General features: G+C 38.8%; 1 protein-coding gene across 5 annotated transcripts in view; it reads right to left on the reverse strand.

Annotated features, from left to right (window-relative positions):
• Positions 1 to 16405, reverse strand: part of LOC136867134 (cationic amino acid transporter 2) — a 289680-nt gene that overhangs the window by 77474 nt on the left and 195801 nt on the right. For 4 of the 5 annotated variants that reach the window (XM_068227031.1, XM_068227029.1, XM_068227032.1 and 1 more), the window contains exons 9-10: positions 15242 to 15484; positions 6042 to 6190 (exon numbers count right to left, since the gene is read on the reverse strand). In XM_068227031.1, the coding sequence (XP_068083132.1) occupies positions 6042 to 6190; positions 15242 to 15484 (392 nt within the window). The remainder of the gene's footprint in view (positions 1 to 6041; positions 6191 to 15241; positions 15485 to 16405) is intronic. The other variant, XM_068227028.1, reaches the window with a different exon arrangement.

Consider the following 16405-nt stretch of genomic DNA (forward strand, 5'->3'; position numbering starts at 1 on the left):
TTTTGCCATTGTGGCTAGGTCTTGACTCCATGAGGAGATAGTTTTCTTCAGTGAAATAATTGTACCAGATAGGACGGTCAAAGTACTGAATAAATTATAATGTGATTAAGTAATTCGTGTGCGGAAATAATTATAGTCCACCGTGTGCGTTCAAGAAAACAAGTGAAGGGTATTTTCTTTTTTTAAAATGCTTTATTCCAGGAAACCTGAAGAAATAATAATAAATTGTGAAGCCATGAATGTAAAAATGGCTAAATAAAATGCCAGGGTCACAGGTGAGCCCTATGACGAATACTGGCGTGACGACATGAGGTAGGTGACTTTCCATCTTACTACCTCTTATATCTTGTCTCGTGATTTCTTGTATTTGAATGGGGATATACGACGCAGTGGTCACCCCTACTAAGTTTTGTAAATGTGAGAGTACGACTAAAAGAGTCATTTGTTTTATTTTCCACTTGGATAAAAGTTTGAAGTCTTGCGAGTGCCGTATAATGTTGTAAAAAGTTATTGCATAGGGTTCCGAAGTGATATCACGTCCAATGTATATCGTCATCCGTGTGAGTGTACTGCCTGTATTTTGTGATGTCAAAGTAAGATATTCATTCGACGTAAAATTCTTCTGTCTGCAATTTGACGTTAATAATAATAATCCATGGTTACTCATTTTCAATCGAGTGGAAGCACGCTGTCGGGTGAGAACATAGGGAGATGAGCTTTGGTCACGGAGAGAAACGTTTTTATTTAATGCCCATTTTAAACTGTGTCTGACTGACAAGAAAAAGATATAGTAGAATGTTTCAGTCATTTCTCGTAAAAATCAAGTTATTAAATACGATATCATTTATGCGAAGTTATTCATGATTAATGCATTGTGCGATATTAGACGTCGGGATTTCTAGTGAGGATTTTATTCCAGTTCTTTGTCGATGATAATTGTGGAGCTGGGAAATAGAGGTTAGTTTGTGAATCAGGTTGGACCTGTCATTGAAGCCGGGACACGGAAGCCCGAGGAATGTTTTATATGAGTTGAGATGAGATGTGCGAATCAGGTTAGAGTCCTGTCATTGAAGCCGGGACATGATAGCCCGAGGAATATTTTATAATGTTGAGAATGAAAGAAATTCATAGAAATCCATAGCGGTAATAATTGGCGACGCGTATAATTAGTGTGGGCATCTTGAAGCATAATCTGTGCATTTTGTTGGTTAGAATATCGTATTTGTTTAATTATGTCGGCAGAGTTTAAAGGGAGCATTTTGAGAAGTCAGTCAACTGTGAATAAACCAGGTGTTTCCTGTAACTGCCAAGCGAGTTTGGGGGGATGAGAGGCCTCAGCTGACAGCGGGGATATAACGGGACCCGTGTGGAATTGAGATTGTAATTCTCGGCCAGGGGAAACGTTAAAATGCTGGATTTAGTTGAAATTCATAGCCGGTAATGATCTAAGTATTGTGAAATACTGTAATTGGGGACGTAATGAACATTTGAAATCACGAACTTTGAGTATAAGGAACAGAGTAACCCAATTTCAGGGTTGCCCAAAATATAGAGCGATGGTCGTGATGATCATTTTGTCTGTGAGGGGTGTGCAAAATTCATTATGGTAATGACGAGATATGACATCGTAATTATATGGCGAGTTGTTTGGTTTGTACGTAGATTATTAGGATATCCAAGTGTTAATAACGGTTAGGACTAGATTAGATTTTTAAGCGTGATATCACGAGACAGGATATATATAGCTGGACATGAATTCTGTAAAATTCTTTTCCAGCCAGATAAACATCGCAATATTGAACTCACATCACAGCTGCGTAGAAATTTGTGAAGAAACCAGAGTCCGCGGAGATAAATTTTGTTGTTCGTTAATATTTCGTTAAATCATTTAAATTTATTTAATTATTAAATTCAGTGAAACCGCATTTGAAATAACTTTAATCAAGCGAATAACTTGGAGATGCATTCTGGAAATTTTAGTTTGTTTTCTGGGGAATGTTAACATGTAAAGTAACGATTAAGGGGACATATCCGAAGGAAATGGATTTTACTGCCACAAAGTTTGTGAGCATTGCTATTGTTGTAATTATTGAACTTTGATTGATTGAGCAGTGAATGTGCTGGGGATAGTAAAGTGGAACTTTGGTCATAAACCGATGTAACTTAATTGTGTTTAGCCTTCAGCCTAGAAACTTGGATGGTCAGGGGGTCATCAACCTCAGTGACTTAGATTAGGGCCATATGCCATTGTAGCATCATTTCCTTGCGGTCATCATCCACAATGACTTTAAAGTAACTTAGAAGAGTAGATGTCGGTCCATGACATAGACGCAGGTCACATCGATTTAATTAAGGGTCCATGCCGTAGAACCACTGTGTGGTACACACCGATTGGACGGCCTTAATTATTCCCAGAGTCCAGAGTTCGTGTTACGAGGGCTGGACCATAACGAATCACTATGATGGTACATGTGGTCTCACATAGAAGTCGAATTTAAGGATTTCCAGACTTTCCTTTCTTAAATGATTAATAATTGAGATAATGGTTTCTAGTAAGAATGCCCGTCAGGCAATTACGTTAAAGTCTCACACCAGTGTTCTGACGTTTATGTAAAAGTGATTGTGGTGTCCAATGGACACAATTGACTTCTCTGATACTGTTGACATACCATGATGCTTCAGAATTTTCCTAAATAAATAGGAATCTTTTAAATAGACCTTTCATTCCAGTAGATAGATTAGAATTAATGAACCCTACCTTTACCTCAGCAAGTGACGAAGAACCCGAAACGACCCAAGAGACAGATCTCATGAACTTTGCTGATAGGTAAGGAAGGTAGGTATCCCTCAATATGGACCTAAAGGGTTCAATACATACATACATACAGACAGACAGACAGACAGACAGACAGACAGACAGACAGACATTGCAGAAAAGTAAAAAGTTCATTTCCTTCTTACTGTGGACATGACCGATACACAAATACCATTCTTTTCAAATTCTGAGCAATGTACAGATAACAATATTATTTTATATACAAAATTATTCACCTAAGATATTACACGGAAATAACTCCTAAACCATTAAACATATCGCATTCTGTTTTCATATTCGTTAATGGTACCCAGGCTCTTGTAAAATAACGTGCTAATTATTCTCACGTTGTTATTAATGACCGAGATATTGATACTAACTCCATATTCTTAAGTGGAACGGCAGAAATGCATACAGCTAGCCTAAAACTCCAACTGCGTATAAGTTCAAATATCTACGTATTTTCAAAATCAGACAGTTACTTTTTTGAGACATCAATAAGAACGCATTTGGGCTTTTGCGTGCCGCATCAGACAGCGTACGGTCGGCCAAGGACGTATTGGCACGCAAGCTCTTTCCTGGCATTGATTCTAGCCACAGAACGGATACCAGCCATGTACTGTAAACTGTCGTACACATGGCGTGATGTACCATAGCATACACTGGGTGTGTAATGTTATTGTATGACTGGCGAACACACAACGGGGAAGGGAGATTATTCGGACATTATTCATTTTCTTTTCTAGAAGGAGCTCTTCCGGTGTCCTGTATTATGTTTATTTCTCAATTCATACAGTCGTATGTACTGTACACTCAAACCAGTGACAATTATAACTTTCGTTATGTTCCTGTGAAGTCAAAGTAATAATTTTATTCCTTTTAAAACATCATACCTCCCTGTTCTGTCATGAGTTCGCCTGTCATACACACTTTGCAAACCCATCACATGTGTTCGATATGCTTGCATTCTTGGTATCTATTCTGTGGCTGGAATCACACCCAAAAACCTGCTTGCGCGTCAATATGTCCTTGCCTGACTTCACGCTGTCTGATGCGGCATGTAAAACAGCGCATTCTGTTCTTACTGATATCTCAAAACCTAACTGTCCGATTTTGAAAATACTTACATATTTGAACTTGTACGCAATTGAACATTCAGACCAGCTGTATTGAATTTGTGCCGTTCTATTTAAAAATAAGGAGTTAGCATCAATATCACGGTTATTAATCACCACATGGGAGTACGTAGCACATTATTTTACAAGCTCTTGGGTTCATTTACTAATATGAAAACAGAATGCTGATATATTTAATGGTTTAGAAGTTATTTCCGTGTGACATCTTAGGTGAATAACCCTATAGATATGAGCAAAGAACTGGAATCAAAGATAAGGCTTATTGTGGATGATTTTATTCTGTACAGAGTAATAAGTAAGTTACATGATTGTGAACAACTGCAAAGAGATCTCGACAATGTTGCGAGATGGACAGCAGACAACTGTATGACGATAAACGGGGTTAATATTCAGGTTGGTCCGCTTCTGTGGTGTAGTGGTTAGCGTGATTAGCTGCCACCCCCGGAGGCCCGGGTTCGATTCCCGGCTCTGCCACGAAATTTGAAAAGTGGTATGAGGGCTGGAACGGAGTCCACTCAGCCTCGGGAGGTCAACTGAGTAGAGGAGGGTTAGATTCCCACCTCAGCCATCCTGGAAGTGGTTTTCCGTGGTTTTCCACTTCTCCTCCAGGCGAATGCCGGGATGGTACCTAACATAAGGCCACGGCCGCTTCCTTCCCTCTTCCTTGCCTATCCCTTCCAATCTTCCCATCCCTCCACAAGGCCCCTGTTCAGCATAGCAGGTGAGGCCGCCTGGGCGAGGTACTGGTCATTCTCCCCAGTTGTATCCCCGACCAAGAGTCTGAAGCTCCAGGACACTGCCCTTGAGGCGGTAGAGATGGGATCCCTCGCTGTGTCCGAGGGTAAAGCCGACCCTGGAGGGTAAACAGATGATGATGATGATTGATGATGATGATGAATATTCAGGTTGGCAGTCTCACTAATAAGAAAAGTCCTCTCAGTTTTAATGACTGCGTTGATGGGCTGAAAGTTCCTCATGGGGATCACTGTAAGTACGTAGATGTTATATAAGGAATAATCTTCATTAGGGCGATTACATAAATGGGATTGTAAATTAAGGGCACAGATCTCTGTACATGATTATTAGGGTATTTGGGGGTTATAGATAGGATGTAAAGGAGAGTGCATATAAGTCTCTAGTAAGACTCCAACTAGAGTATGGTTCCAGTGTATAGGACACTCACCAGGATTATTTGATTCGACAAGAAAAAATCAAAGGAAAGCGATTTTTTTTCTGAGTGATTTCCGACAAAAGAGTATAACGTGACGAAAATGTTGCAAAGTTTGGGCTCGGAAGACTTGGGAGAAAGGAGACGAGCTGCTGGACTAAGTGGTATGTTCTGAGCTGTCAGTGGACAAGTGGTGTGGAGTGGTGACATTAGTAGACGAATAAGTTTGAGTGGTGTTTTTAAAGGTAGGAAAGATCACAATATGAATATAAAATTGGAATTCAAGAGAACCAATTGGGGCAAATATTCGTTTATATGTAGGGGATTTAGGGATTGGAATAATTTACCAAGCGAGACATTCAATAATTTTCCAAATTCTTTTCAATCTTTTAAGAAAAAGCTAGGAAGAAAACAGATAGGGAATCAGTCATCTGGGCGACTCCCCTAAATGAAACTCAAGATTGATTGATTGATTGATTGATTGATTGATTGATTGATTGATTGATTGATTGATTGATTGATTGATTGATTGATTGATTGATTGATTGATTGATTGATTGATTGATTGATTGATTGATTGATTGATTGATTGATTGATTGATTGATTGATTGATTGATTGATTGATTGATTGATTGATTGATTGATTGATTGATTGATTGATTGATTGATTGATTGATTGATTGATTGATCACTTTCCTATACCACACATGGCGATGAAATATAGAGTAGTTCAAAGTGCGGAGAAGACACATCACAATATTGCGGGATACAGATCTGTAGTACAAATCCCATTTTTTTATTTACTAGCGTAAGTTGGCAGTACATAGGCCTATATAATATACTTAAAGTATGATTAGTCATGTGAATACTTCATGCATACGTACTGAAATGAAAAACAATAAAAAAGAATATTATACGTACTATACACTGAAACTCCCCACTTGGCAATGGAAGCTGATTCTTCACTGGGTCGTTTCATCATATTTAAGTTGAAGAGTTGCTTCACTGTTTGGACGAAGAAGCCTGGCTGGGGCCGTGCATCGACGACTTCGTATGAGGGTTCTTCATATCTGCAATCCGGATGGATAAGACCCAGTATGTACTGATATTGCACGTATTCAGATCACTAAAGAAGTTTTTATTTTGCTAGTGGCAACACAGATAGGTCTTAGGGCGACGATGGGCTAGGAAAGGCCTAGGAGTGGAAGGATCCGGCCGTAGCCTAAATTAAGGTGGAGGCCCAGCATTTTCCTGGTGTAAAAATGGGAAATCACGGAAAACCGTCTTCAGGTCTGCCGACAGTGGGGTTCGAACTTACTATCTCCCGGATGCAAACTCACAGCTGCGTACCCCTAACCGCATGGCCAACTAACAGAAGTATCAGTCATGAAAGTAGAATGATTGCTGGTACTGAAAGATAGGGACAATGGCAAAAGGGTACTCGGATGAGGAGATATGACTTGTCTGAGAATATACGTACATACATACCGAGCAAGTTGGCCGTGCGATTGGGGTCGTGCAGGTGCGAGCTTGTATTCGAGATATAGTGGGCTCGAATCCCTAAGTCGGCAGCTCTGAATATGGTTTTTCGTTGCTTCCTAAGTTATTTTAACACTAGTGTAAAGCTGGGCTGTATCTTAATTAAGGCCACGGCTTCTATCTTCCCAGTCCTAACCATTTCCCATCCTTCCGTCGCCGAAAAAACTTAAATGTGTTAGTGTGACGTTAAACAAGTAGCATACATACATACATACACACAGATTCATTTAGACTATTATGCCTTTCAGTGTACAATCTGCAAACCTCGGTAAATTAACTAAGCACCTCCACAATCATCAATTTACACCTGGGTCCTCGTTTAGTTCTAAAGCTCTTATCTTGGAAATATTAAAAACTGAGAAAACTATTGTGGTCTAGATAACCTGAAATGAACCTCATACTCACAGTTCTCGCTCCGAGTGCCTTCTTTCCTTTGTTCGTACATGTATCCGTATTTATTCTGGCTACTTTCATGTCTGTTACTTCTACACCATAAATCAGCTTCGTTAGTTCTCTCAGTTTTTTCTCCTGTACAACACCTTCGGGCAATTTCGTATGGGAACATACTACTTTCTTACAGAACACCGTTGATCGCAGCTGTCAGCTCATCGTATTAGCAGTGTTACACCTTGATTACATTGCATGAACTACTATAGTAGAAGAATACTTATCCTAAGTGCTTGAAATTCATCTCATCCAGCTCTGTATTTCCAAAATGGTATTAAAACCTCTTATGTCTTTTCAGTCTGGGAAATAATAACTCTCGTATTATACTTGTTACATTTCTTTTCTAGTCTCCAGATATTAAATAGCAAACTGTAAACTTATCATCGGCAAAGGCCAAAGTGTTCACTACATATTCACCCAGTTGAAGACCTCCCGGCCATTTGATACATTTCACTACCAATAAATCAATCAATCAATCAATCAATCAATCAATCAATCAATCAATCAATCAATCAATCAATCAATCAATCAATCAATCAATCAATATTGATCTTCATTTAGGGGAGTCGCCCAGGTGGCTGATTCCCTATCTGTTGTCTTCCTAGCCTTTTTCTTAAAAGATTTAAAAGAATTTGGAAAATTATTGAACATCTCGCTTGGTAAATTATTCCAATCCCTAACTCCCCCACCTATAAACGAATATTGGCCCAACTTGTCCTTTTGAATTCCAACTTTATCTTCATATTGTGATCTTCCCTACTTGTAAGAACACCACTCAAACTTATTCGTCTATGAATTTCATTCTACGCCATCTCTGAGCTGACAGCTCGGAACATACCACTTAGCCGAACAGCTCGTCTCCTTTCTCCGAAATTTTCTCCGCCCAAACTTTGTAACATTTTTGTAACGCTATGCTTTTGTCGGAAGTCACCCAGAAGAAATCTAGCTGCTTTTCTTTGGATTTTTCCCAGTTCACAAATCAAGTAATCGTGGTGAGATCCCATACACTGGAACCATACTCCGGTTGGGCTTTTACCAGAGACTTATATGCCCTCTCCTTTACATCCTTACTACAACCTCTAAATACTCTCACAACCATGTGCAGATATCTGTACCCTTTATTTACAATCCCATTTATGTGATTACCCCAATGAATATCTTCCCTTATATTAACACCTAGGTCCTTCCGGCGATCCGCTTAAGGAACTTTCTCCCCATCATGTCGGCAATTAAAACTGAGAGGACTTTTCTTATTTGTGAGACTCACAACCTGACTTTTAATCCCATTTGTCATCACACCATTGCCTGCTGTCCATCTCACAACATTGTCAAGGTCTTTATGCAGTTGCTCACAATCTTGTAACTTATTTATTACGCTACACAGAATAACATCATCCGCAAGAAGCCTAAATGATTCATGTAAACTGAGAACACTAAGGTGAAATGTTATACTATCGTCTAAACTCTGTAACCACTTTGGACCATAACCCATCAGAATATCAAATCCTACTGCAATAAGCAAATATAAATACCTTTGACTTCCGATAATAATTTACCCTAGATCCAATAATTCTTCGTTATGCCAATTTATTTTTCATTGGTACACTGTTATGTGCCCTTTCTATATGAACGAACTGTAAGCATAATTCTTAATTCCCCTCGTAGCCTCTTTGAAATTAACTGTTTCATAATGAAAAATCTGTTTCTAACAGCACCTCTGTGGTCTGAAACCACACCAGTTTTCATTCTTGATTCTCTCCATCATTGACTGCACCATGTTTAAATATTTTTAGTCTATGATTGAACAAGGAACTTTCTACAATTGGGGTACGGCCAGAGTAACAATAGTCACGTAAAATTATTTCTACTCATCCTACCATCAATTCTCACTACAGCCACGTGGTAAACACAAATGTTTTCCGTTGCCTGAAACAACCTATTTTTGATCCCATAATTACAATGACCAACATTTCCTATGGTACTATGTCATACGCTTTATCTAGATCCACGAAACATTAGCATAACTATTAATTCCTAAGCATTTTTCATTTACTTAGTATCAATAGATATGACTGAAAACCGGTGTACAGAAACCGCACTATTTCTCGTGCAACCTACTCACCACTAATGACCACAGATTTCTTTCTACATATATTTTTCTACTCAGTGACGTACTTATAATATGCAAAGAAAATCATCTCACTAATGAGAAAAAGTTTTATATCGTAGAGATACTCTTCAAAGACGAAAGTGCAAAAATCGTTCCTGTATATGAAATTCGTGATGTAGGAGTCATCGTTCTATTAACTCGTACCTAAGGATTTTCATTCTGGTTTGAAAGTTGAAATTCGAGACAATTAACCACTTGTGTGATATGAAAAGCAGTGAACCCAGTAGCTGTTGCCTAACACGTGGTAGTCATGAAAAAAAGAAAAACATTGCGCGACAGCCCCGAAAGTCTAAGGCCTACCAAGAGACCGCTACTCAGCCCGAAGGCTTGCAGATCACGAGGTGCCGTGGGGTCAGTACGACGAATCCTCACGTCCGTTATTATTGGCTCTCTAGACCGGGGCCGCCTTCTGACCGTCAGATAGCTCCTGAATTGTAATTATGTAAGCTGAGTGGATCTCGAACCAGCCCTCAGATCCTTGACCTGACCGGGAATCGAACCGAGGCTTGCGGGTAAGAGGCAGACACGCTTCCACTGCACCGCGGGGCCAGCACATTATGCTCATATATCACCCTAATAGACTATTTGCTGACTGAACAGGTTCCTAGCAAGGACACTACCCAAAGTGTACATTCTAATTTTGAGGAAACTAGTGTCACTAAAAATACTTCGAAAATGATGAACGTTCACACCAATACTGACACCTATATTGAGTCATGATTATCAACGGGAAGTTGAGTAAACATATTTGGTTTCCTAATGTTACTCATCACTGCACATACTTCGATTGTTTAGTACTGTACCATTACGTTACATTAGCGGCCGTAAATGTCATGGAAACAGTGGACAAATATGGCGTACGATAGCTTCAGGCAATGTGCAAATGCATAGAGTAGAGATATAGTAAATCAATATCGACCGGTCGCAAAGAAAAGAGTCCCAAGATTAAATAATGATGGAATATAAAAAAATATGAATGGAACCGATTCTTGACTACCTTGAGAAAAGTTACGAGTTGAAGAGGATCAGCACAACTTACTGAAGGAGAAGGAAAAGATTAGCACAACGTTATATATTAAAGTAATAATATACAGACATCGTTGAAGAATTTATCTGCAAAATATCGGCAGGAAAAACGAAGATTTGAAGGAGAATATTTATTATTGCAACAGCCAAATTCAGAAGCAAAAAGAGACTACAGCCGAGTCGAACATTGCCGAAGTCAAGTTTATAGCGGCAAATTTATGCTAAGGAAGGCATAATTTATTTTTTCCTAGTGGGAAACAATATCTGTTTAGGCTAAAGAATTAACAAAAAGTAGGCCGAGTTAAAGAAATTATCAAATTAAGAAATATATTTACGACCAATACGTGAATCACAAGGCAATTAATACGTATTGAATAACCTACTGATCACCAGTGAAATATGCATGCTACCATGTATTTGTTGTTTTGTCATTTCATGAGAACTGGTGACAAGATGGAGTCAGCTTAAACAGATGGAATTGATCGCTCAAGATGAAATAGCTCAAGCCAAGATTCCCAGCCGGAGCCGCAGATGACGTAATCTTTGGACTGCAAGGGCTGCCTGTTCCAAGATGTCCTAGACCAGGAGAAATCCAGCAGCAAAATCCCGTTACGAGATAAGTATTATGAGTTGCATCGTATTGAATTTGAAATTAGTTGATGAAAAATATTTCGTATGTGTGCAGGAGTGCTAGAAGTAAGAGATTTAGGACCAATGAACGGATATTAGAGTATAAATGCCAATTATTAACCGATGATATGTGCCAATTTCTGCAGTATAACTATGGTGCTTATGAGATAATTTTAGGTTAATGGAAACAAGGTCAGATTGAGCACATGTGCATGTGTAATGCTAATCTATACGAGCAGACCGTGAAACGTTAAACCAGTTGTGGTTGTAGAAAATGCATGCGAGATACGAGACGTAACCTAATATTTGAGGTCAATATGAGTTGAAGTCATGGCCAGTATGATAATTGTATTGTAAGGAAATGTTGAAATATTACGGAGTTGCAGTGTGTGAAAGAATATTCAGGCTATTAAGTATTTCTACCGTAACACAGAGGTTATTTAAATGGAGTTAAATGAATATGTTTTTAGATATGGAGGTATATATAAAGGAAATGGAATATTAATGTGGCAAGATGTAGTTAGAATGAGGAGATATGTTTTCTGTTCGTTGCATGAGTAAGGGATAGCTGATTGAATTGCGAATTCCTGTGTTACATATAATATTTATATTAGGATTAGCACTGCAAGTGAAGGATTCAGGCCATGTTAAGTTGAGTGTATGACTTGAGCCAAACATAATATGTTTCGTAGTGACTTTCAAGCTGAAGGTATTGATAGGTTACTTGTTTATTATACGTTACGTAATAAATATACAAGAATAAAATGGAGTCTCGCATGTATATATATATTTGGAGTTCAGCGCGTCAACGCTAATATGAAGAACGGATTTCTTTGACAAAATCTTGGCAAAGCGAAGAGATATTTGAGAATAAGTAAATACATGGGCATATGATTAGGGATTCGTGGCACGATTTTCGCAGGTTAGACTGACTTACTATTATATCTATGGCACTCTGTAGTAAGGATATTTGGTTTATTATGTACATATGATGGTGTACAGTTTTAATTTACTCAATTTTGGCTATGATAGGAATGTTAATACCTGTATTGGTGTTTTTGAACCCAAATTTAAACAACGTAATGCTTATCTCGTGACGTGATGAGTCAGAAGTGAGAATCCAAACCAGTATCCAAATAAATTCAGACAAATAGACCGAAAAGAAAGATGAAAACCCAAATAATGCCCCAAAGACAATCCCAAACAGTAATAACAGGAAGATATTCCACTCCCCCTTGATGAATAAAGTTTTGGTCCCTACCTTTTCCCATAGATCAACTTGAATACTGAAAATATGATATATTATTGAAGGTTAACGTAAATGTAAACAAATATGATGGTAATTTAAAGATTTTCAACTATGTTTATCTCAGAAGTCAAGAATTTAAGAATGATCTTTGTAATTTCGTACGATTTCTTTTCTTTATTGCCGATAGATGCATTGATATTCCATTTTATAATATATTAGCATGCTAATAAACTAGATACAGTATTGATATTGCGTTTCTATTCCTAAAGTAACTTGTAGTACGTAGTAGTAAGATAATATATGGATCAATTGAATTTGTTTATGCCGAATACTAAGCGTTGATCAGGCAATTTCCTAAATATATGGAGACTGAATGACTGGTTGAGCAGATAGCTACTCTTCAACGGAATCTACGACTTATCTAGAGTATATGGGAATACAATGAAAGTGATTTACCCTGGGAAACGAATATTCACCATATTGTTATTGCTCGTGTTCACACATGATATCCCAGTTTCATGTAAATAATCCGTAAATGATATAATACAGAGTCTAGCTATGATTATTGACCCGATGTTGTGAATTTCGTAGCCGGAGCAATGTTTAAACAGGTGTATATTTAATTAATGCTCCAACGCGGCGTAATAGAGGAAGTCACCGCGGGAACATTATTAAACCAAACGGTGCAGTACCATTCACTTTAATGGGAGAGCACTCATCTTAGCAAACAACTTTTTCTTTCTTTCTTTCTTTCTTTCTTTCTTTCTTTCTTTCTTTCTTTCTTCCTTTCTTTCTTTCTTTCTTCCTATCTTTCCTTCTTTCTTTCTTAGTCCGTTTGTCCCCCATGGTTGGTTTTTCCCTCGGACTCAGCGAGGGATCCCACCTCTACTGCCTCAGCGGCAGTGTCCTGGTCAGTAAGATTTTTGGTCGGGGCTATACAACTGAAGAGAAGGACCAGTACCTTGCCCAGGTGGCCCCACCTGCTATGCTAGGGGGATGGGAAGATTGGAAGGAATAGACAAGAAAGAGGGAAGGAAGCGGCCGCGGAGAAGTAGGAAACCTTGGAAGACCACCTCAAGGATGACTCAGGTGAGAATCGAACCCCCTCTACTCAGTTGACCTCTCGAGGCTGAGTGGACCCTGTTCCAGCCCTCGTACCACTTTTCAAATTTCGTGGCAGAGCGAGGAATCGCACCCGAACCTCCGGGGGTAGCAGCTAATCACACTAACCACTGTACCACAGAGGCGGACACCTACTGTTTCTAATTTGTTTTTATGTACAGGCACAGTATAAGTGACGTGATCCGGAGTTCAAATATTAATAACATGTCCATCCTCCAATAAGCGAAGGTTGAAATAAATCTTAAAATGCTTAAAATAAATCCAAATAGCGCATTAAATATTCTCATCGAAGTTTACAAGGTAACAGTTACACTAATTTAAAATTACTGTAAATGGCATGAGTGTGAATATTTTCACTTCTTAATATGTGGTTGGTGGAGCCTCCGTGGCTCAGACGGCAGTGCACCGGCCTCTCACCGCTGGTTCCGTGGTTCAAATCCCGGTCAGTCGATGTGATATTTGTGCTGGACAAAGAGGAGGCGGAACAGGTTTTTCTCCTGGTACTCCGGTTTTCCCTCTCATCTTTCTATCCAGCAACACTCTCCAATATCATTTCATTTCATTAATCATTAATTAATCATTCATTAATCATTGCCCCAGAGGAGTGCGACAGGCTTCGACAGCCGGCACAACTCCCTTCCTCGCCGCTAGATGGGACTTCATTCATTCCATTCCTGACCCGGTCAAATGACTGGAAATAGGCTGTGGATTTTCATTTTCAATATGTAGTTGATACCAAAAATCTTTCTGTTTTCTCACGCATGTACTAATTGCCTTCCTTGCCAACTTTATGTGGCTTTATCATTTAATTAAATGTCCGGATCCTTGTCTGAATGGTCAGCGTAGTGGCATGGGTTCGATTCTGCCGGGTCGTGGATTTTAATCTTAAATGGTAAATGCCCTGGGTATTTTCACTGTTCTAAAAATCTCTGCAACTCATGCACCACATTCAAGAATAACCTCCATCACAATAAGACGCAGTTTCCCATGCATGGCTGGCATCGGCCACCCTCTTCGTAGGGTTCGCCTTACTAGGGCTGTACGAGGCTGGAAAGGGGCACATGAACTTCGAAAAAAGTTAATTAAACCACTTGCTCATGTTCATTTGTATTTACTACTTTACAGCAAAAGTTCTGCAACAAACGTTTGTGACTGAAAACTGTTGATTGCCGACAGAACGGATATCGTTGTTCATCATGTTGGAAATATTTTCTATGACACTAGTTTGAAACAAAATCGGAGTGTACACTTTGGGTAGTGTCCCTTGTAAGTAATTAGACTTTTATATTGTAAAATTTCACAGGCTGACGACTTCGACATTTGGCCACTTGAAAGCGTAATCATTACCCATATAAAACTTCTCATTCCCAAGAATTGTTAACTTATTATTAACAAACACATCGCAATTGGGAAATATCTCGGTGGCAATGGTCACTTACGGTAATGTGATAATATAGCAAAGTTAAAACACAATTACTCAACAATAACAACTGCAAGAGTACAACAAGAAATTCCATGGAAATAAAATATTACAAGAAATACTACGAGTTTAAAATTTATAACTTTTTTTTTACAACTTGCTTTACGTCGCACCGACACGGATATTAAAGGTTTTCAAGAAAAGTAAAGCACCTTTACTTCAGTGGAAAATAAATTTCAACTTCATTTGGATTTTGTTTTCTTTTACCAGTTGTTACATTGATTATATTTGGTGCTCTTCCAGGTAGTGTTTAACGAGGGGAAGTTAAGCCACATGAAATATACGATTGCCATTTCTTTTTCAAAAGATACCCATCTTTTCTAAAAATATATTCCCACTCAGTATATTTACAAAACTATTATGCTAAATTAAATCAATTTATATCTTAAAATATACAGTTTTAATGCATGCAAATAGGATAATTTAACATAATATGTACAAGATAATTTAGAAATTACCTGAGAATGAGCACAGAAATGCAGACAATGGTGTAGGCAAGCAGTGTTCCAATAGACATCATATCGATAAGCTGATCGAGGTCAAAGATGGTGGCCATAATTGCAGCTAATAGACCTGATAGTAAAGTTGCTATGATAGGTGTCTGTGACCTCGGATGAATACGGGCCAGAAAGCGAAATATCAGTCCGTCAGTAGCCATAGCGTAGAGAACGCGTGGTAAAGGAAACATGGCTCCAAGCAAACTGTAATGAAGGAAAATAAAAATGTACACTGAATATTCTATGTGAAGCACGTTTGTGAAGGACATCATATAGTTTTCAGGTTAATTTCTAAGTTCTCTAAAACTTTGTGAAAACTTTTCAGTCAATCGAATACAACTAATATAAATGTAAAGAAAGAAGGAGCTGAAATTAAAACTTCAATAAACACAAAATGACATGCTTCGTCCAGTCTAGAGGACCATCTCCAGTCTTGTCAAATCAAATATAAAATTACTTTGGAAGTTATATACAAATAATATGTAGAGATGTTGTTTACGAATTGTAAACTTGTTGATGTCTTGGTAAATAAAAGGGTTACGTAATTGTACGTTAAACGTTGTCCCACCAACTATAAGCAACATTGTACATTGCTATGCAAAACGTAAGGATGAGATAGATAAAGTAACATAACATATCAACTTCTTCATTTCTTCTTGTTCTACCGCTTTTCCCATACCCTGTGGGGTCACGGGTACGAACTGTGTCACATGTGTGGATTTGTCCCAGATTTACTGTTGGATGTCCTTCCCGACGCCAACCCTATTTGGAGGGATGTAATCACTATTGCGTGTTTCTGTGGTGGTTGGTAGTGCAGTGTGTTGTCTGAATCTGAAGAGGAAAGTGTTGGGACAAACACAAACACCCAGTCCTCGGGCCAGAAGAATTAATCAGAGGCGATTGAAATCCCCGACCCGGCCGGGAATTGAACCTGGGATCCTCTGAACCGAAGGCCTCAACGCTGACAATTGAGCCAATGAGTCGGACAACATATCAACTACTCGGTGAAAACGAATGAAAGTGTGGTAAAATGTTGCCAGAGGTCTCCCACACGTGCTTAGAAATCTGGCCCGAGGTCAACGCGAGAATAGCGCCCAATAGGTCTGCCCCCTCCCCACCCAAAAG

The sequence above is a fragment of the Anabrus simplex genome, chromosome 3, assembly GCF_040414725.1.
Source record: "Anabrus simplex isolate iqAnaSimp1 chromosome 3, ASM4041472v1, whole genome shotgun sequence".
Taxonomy (NCBI): Eukaryota; Metazoa; Arthropoda; class Insecta; order Orthoptera; family Tettigoniidae; genus Anabrus; species Anabrus simplex.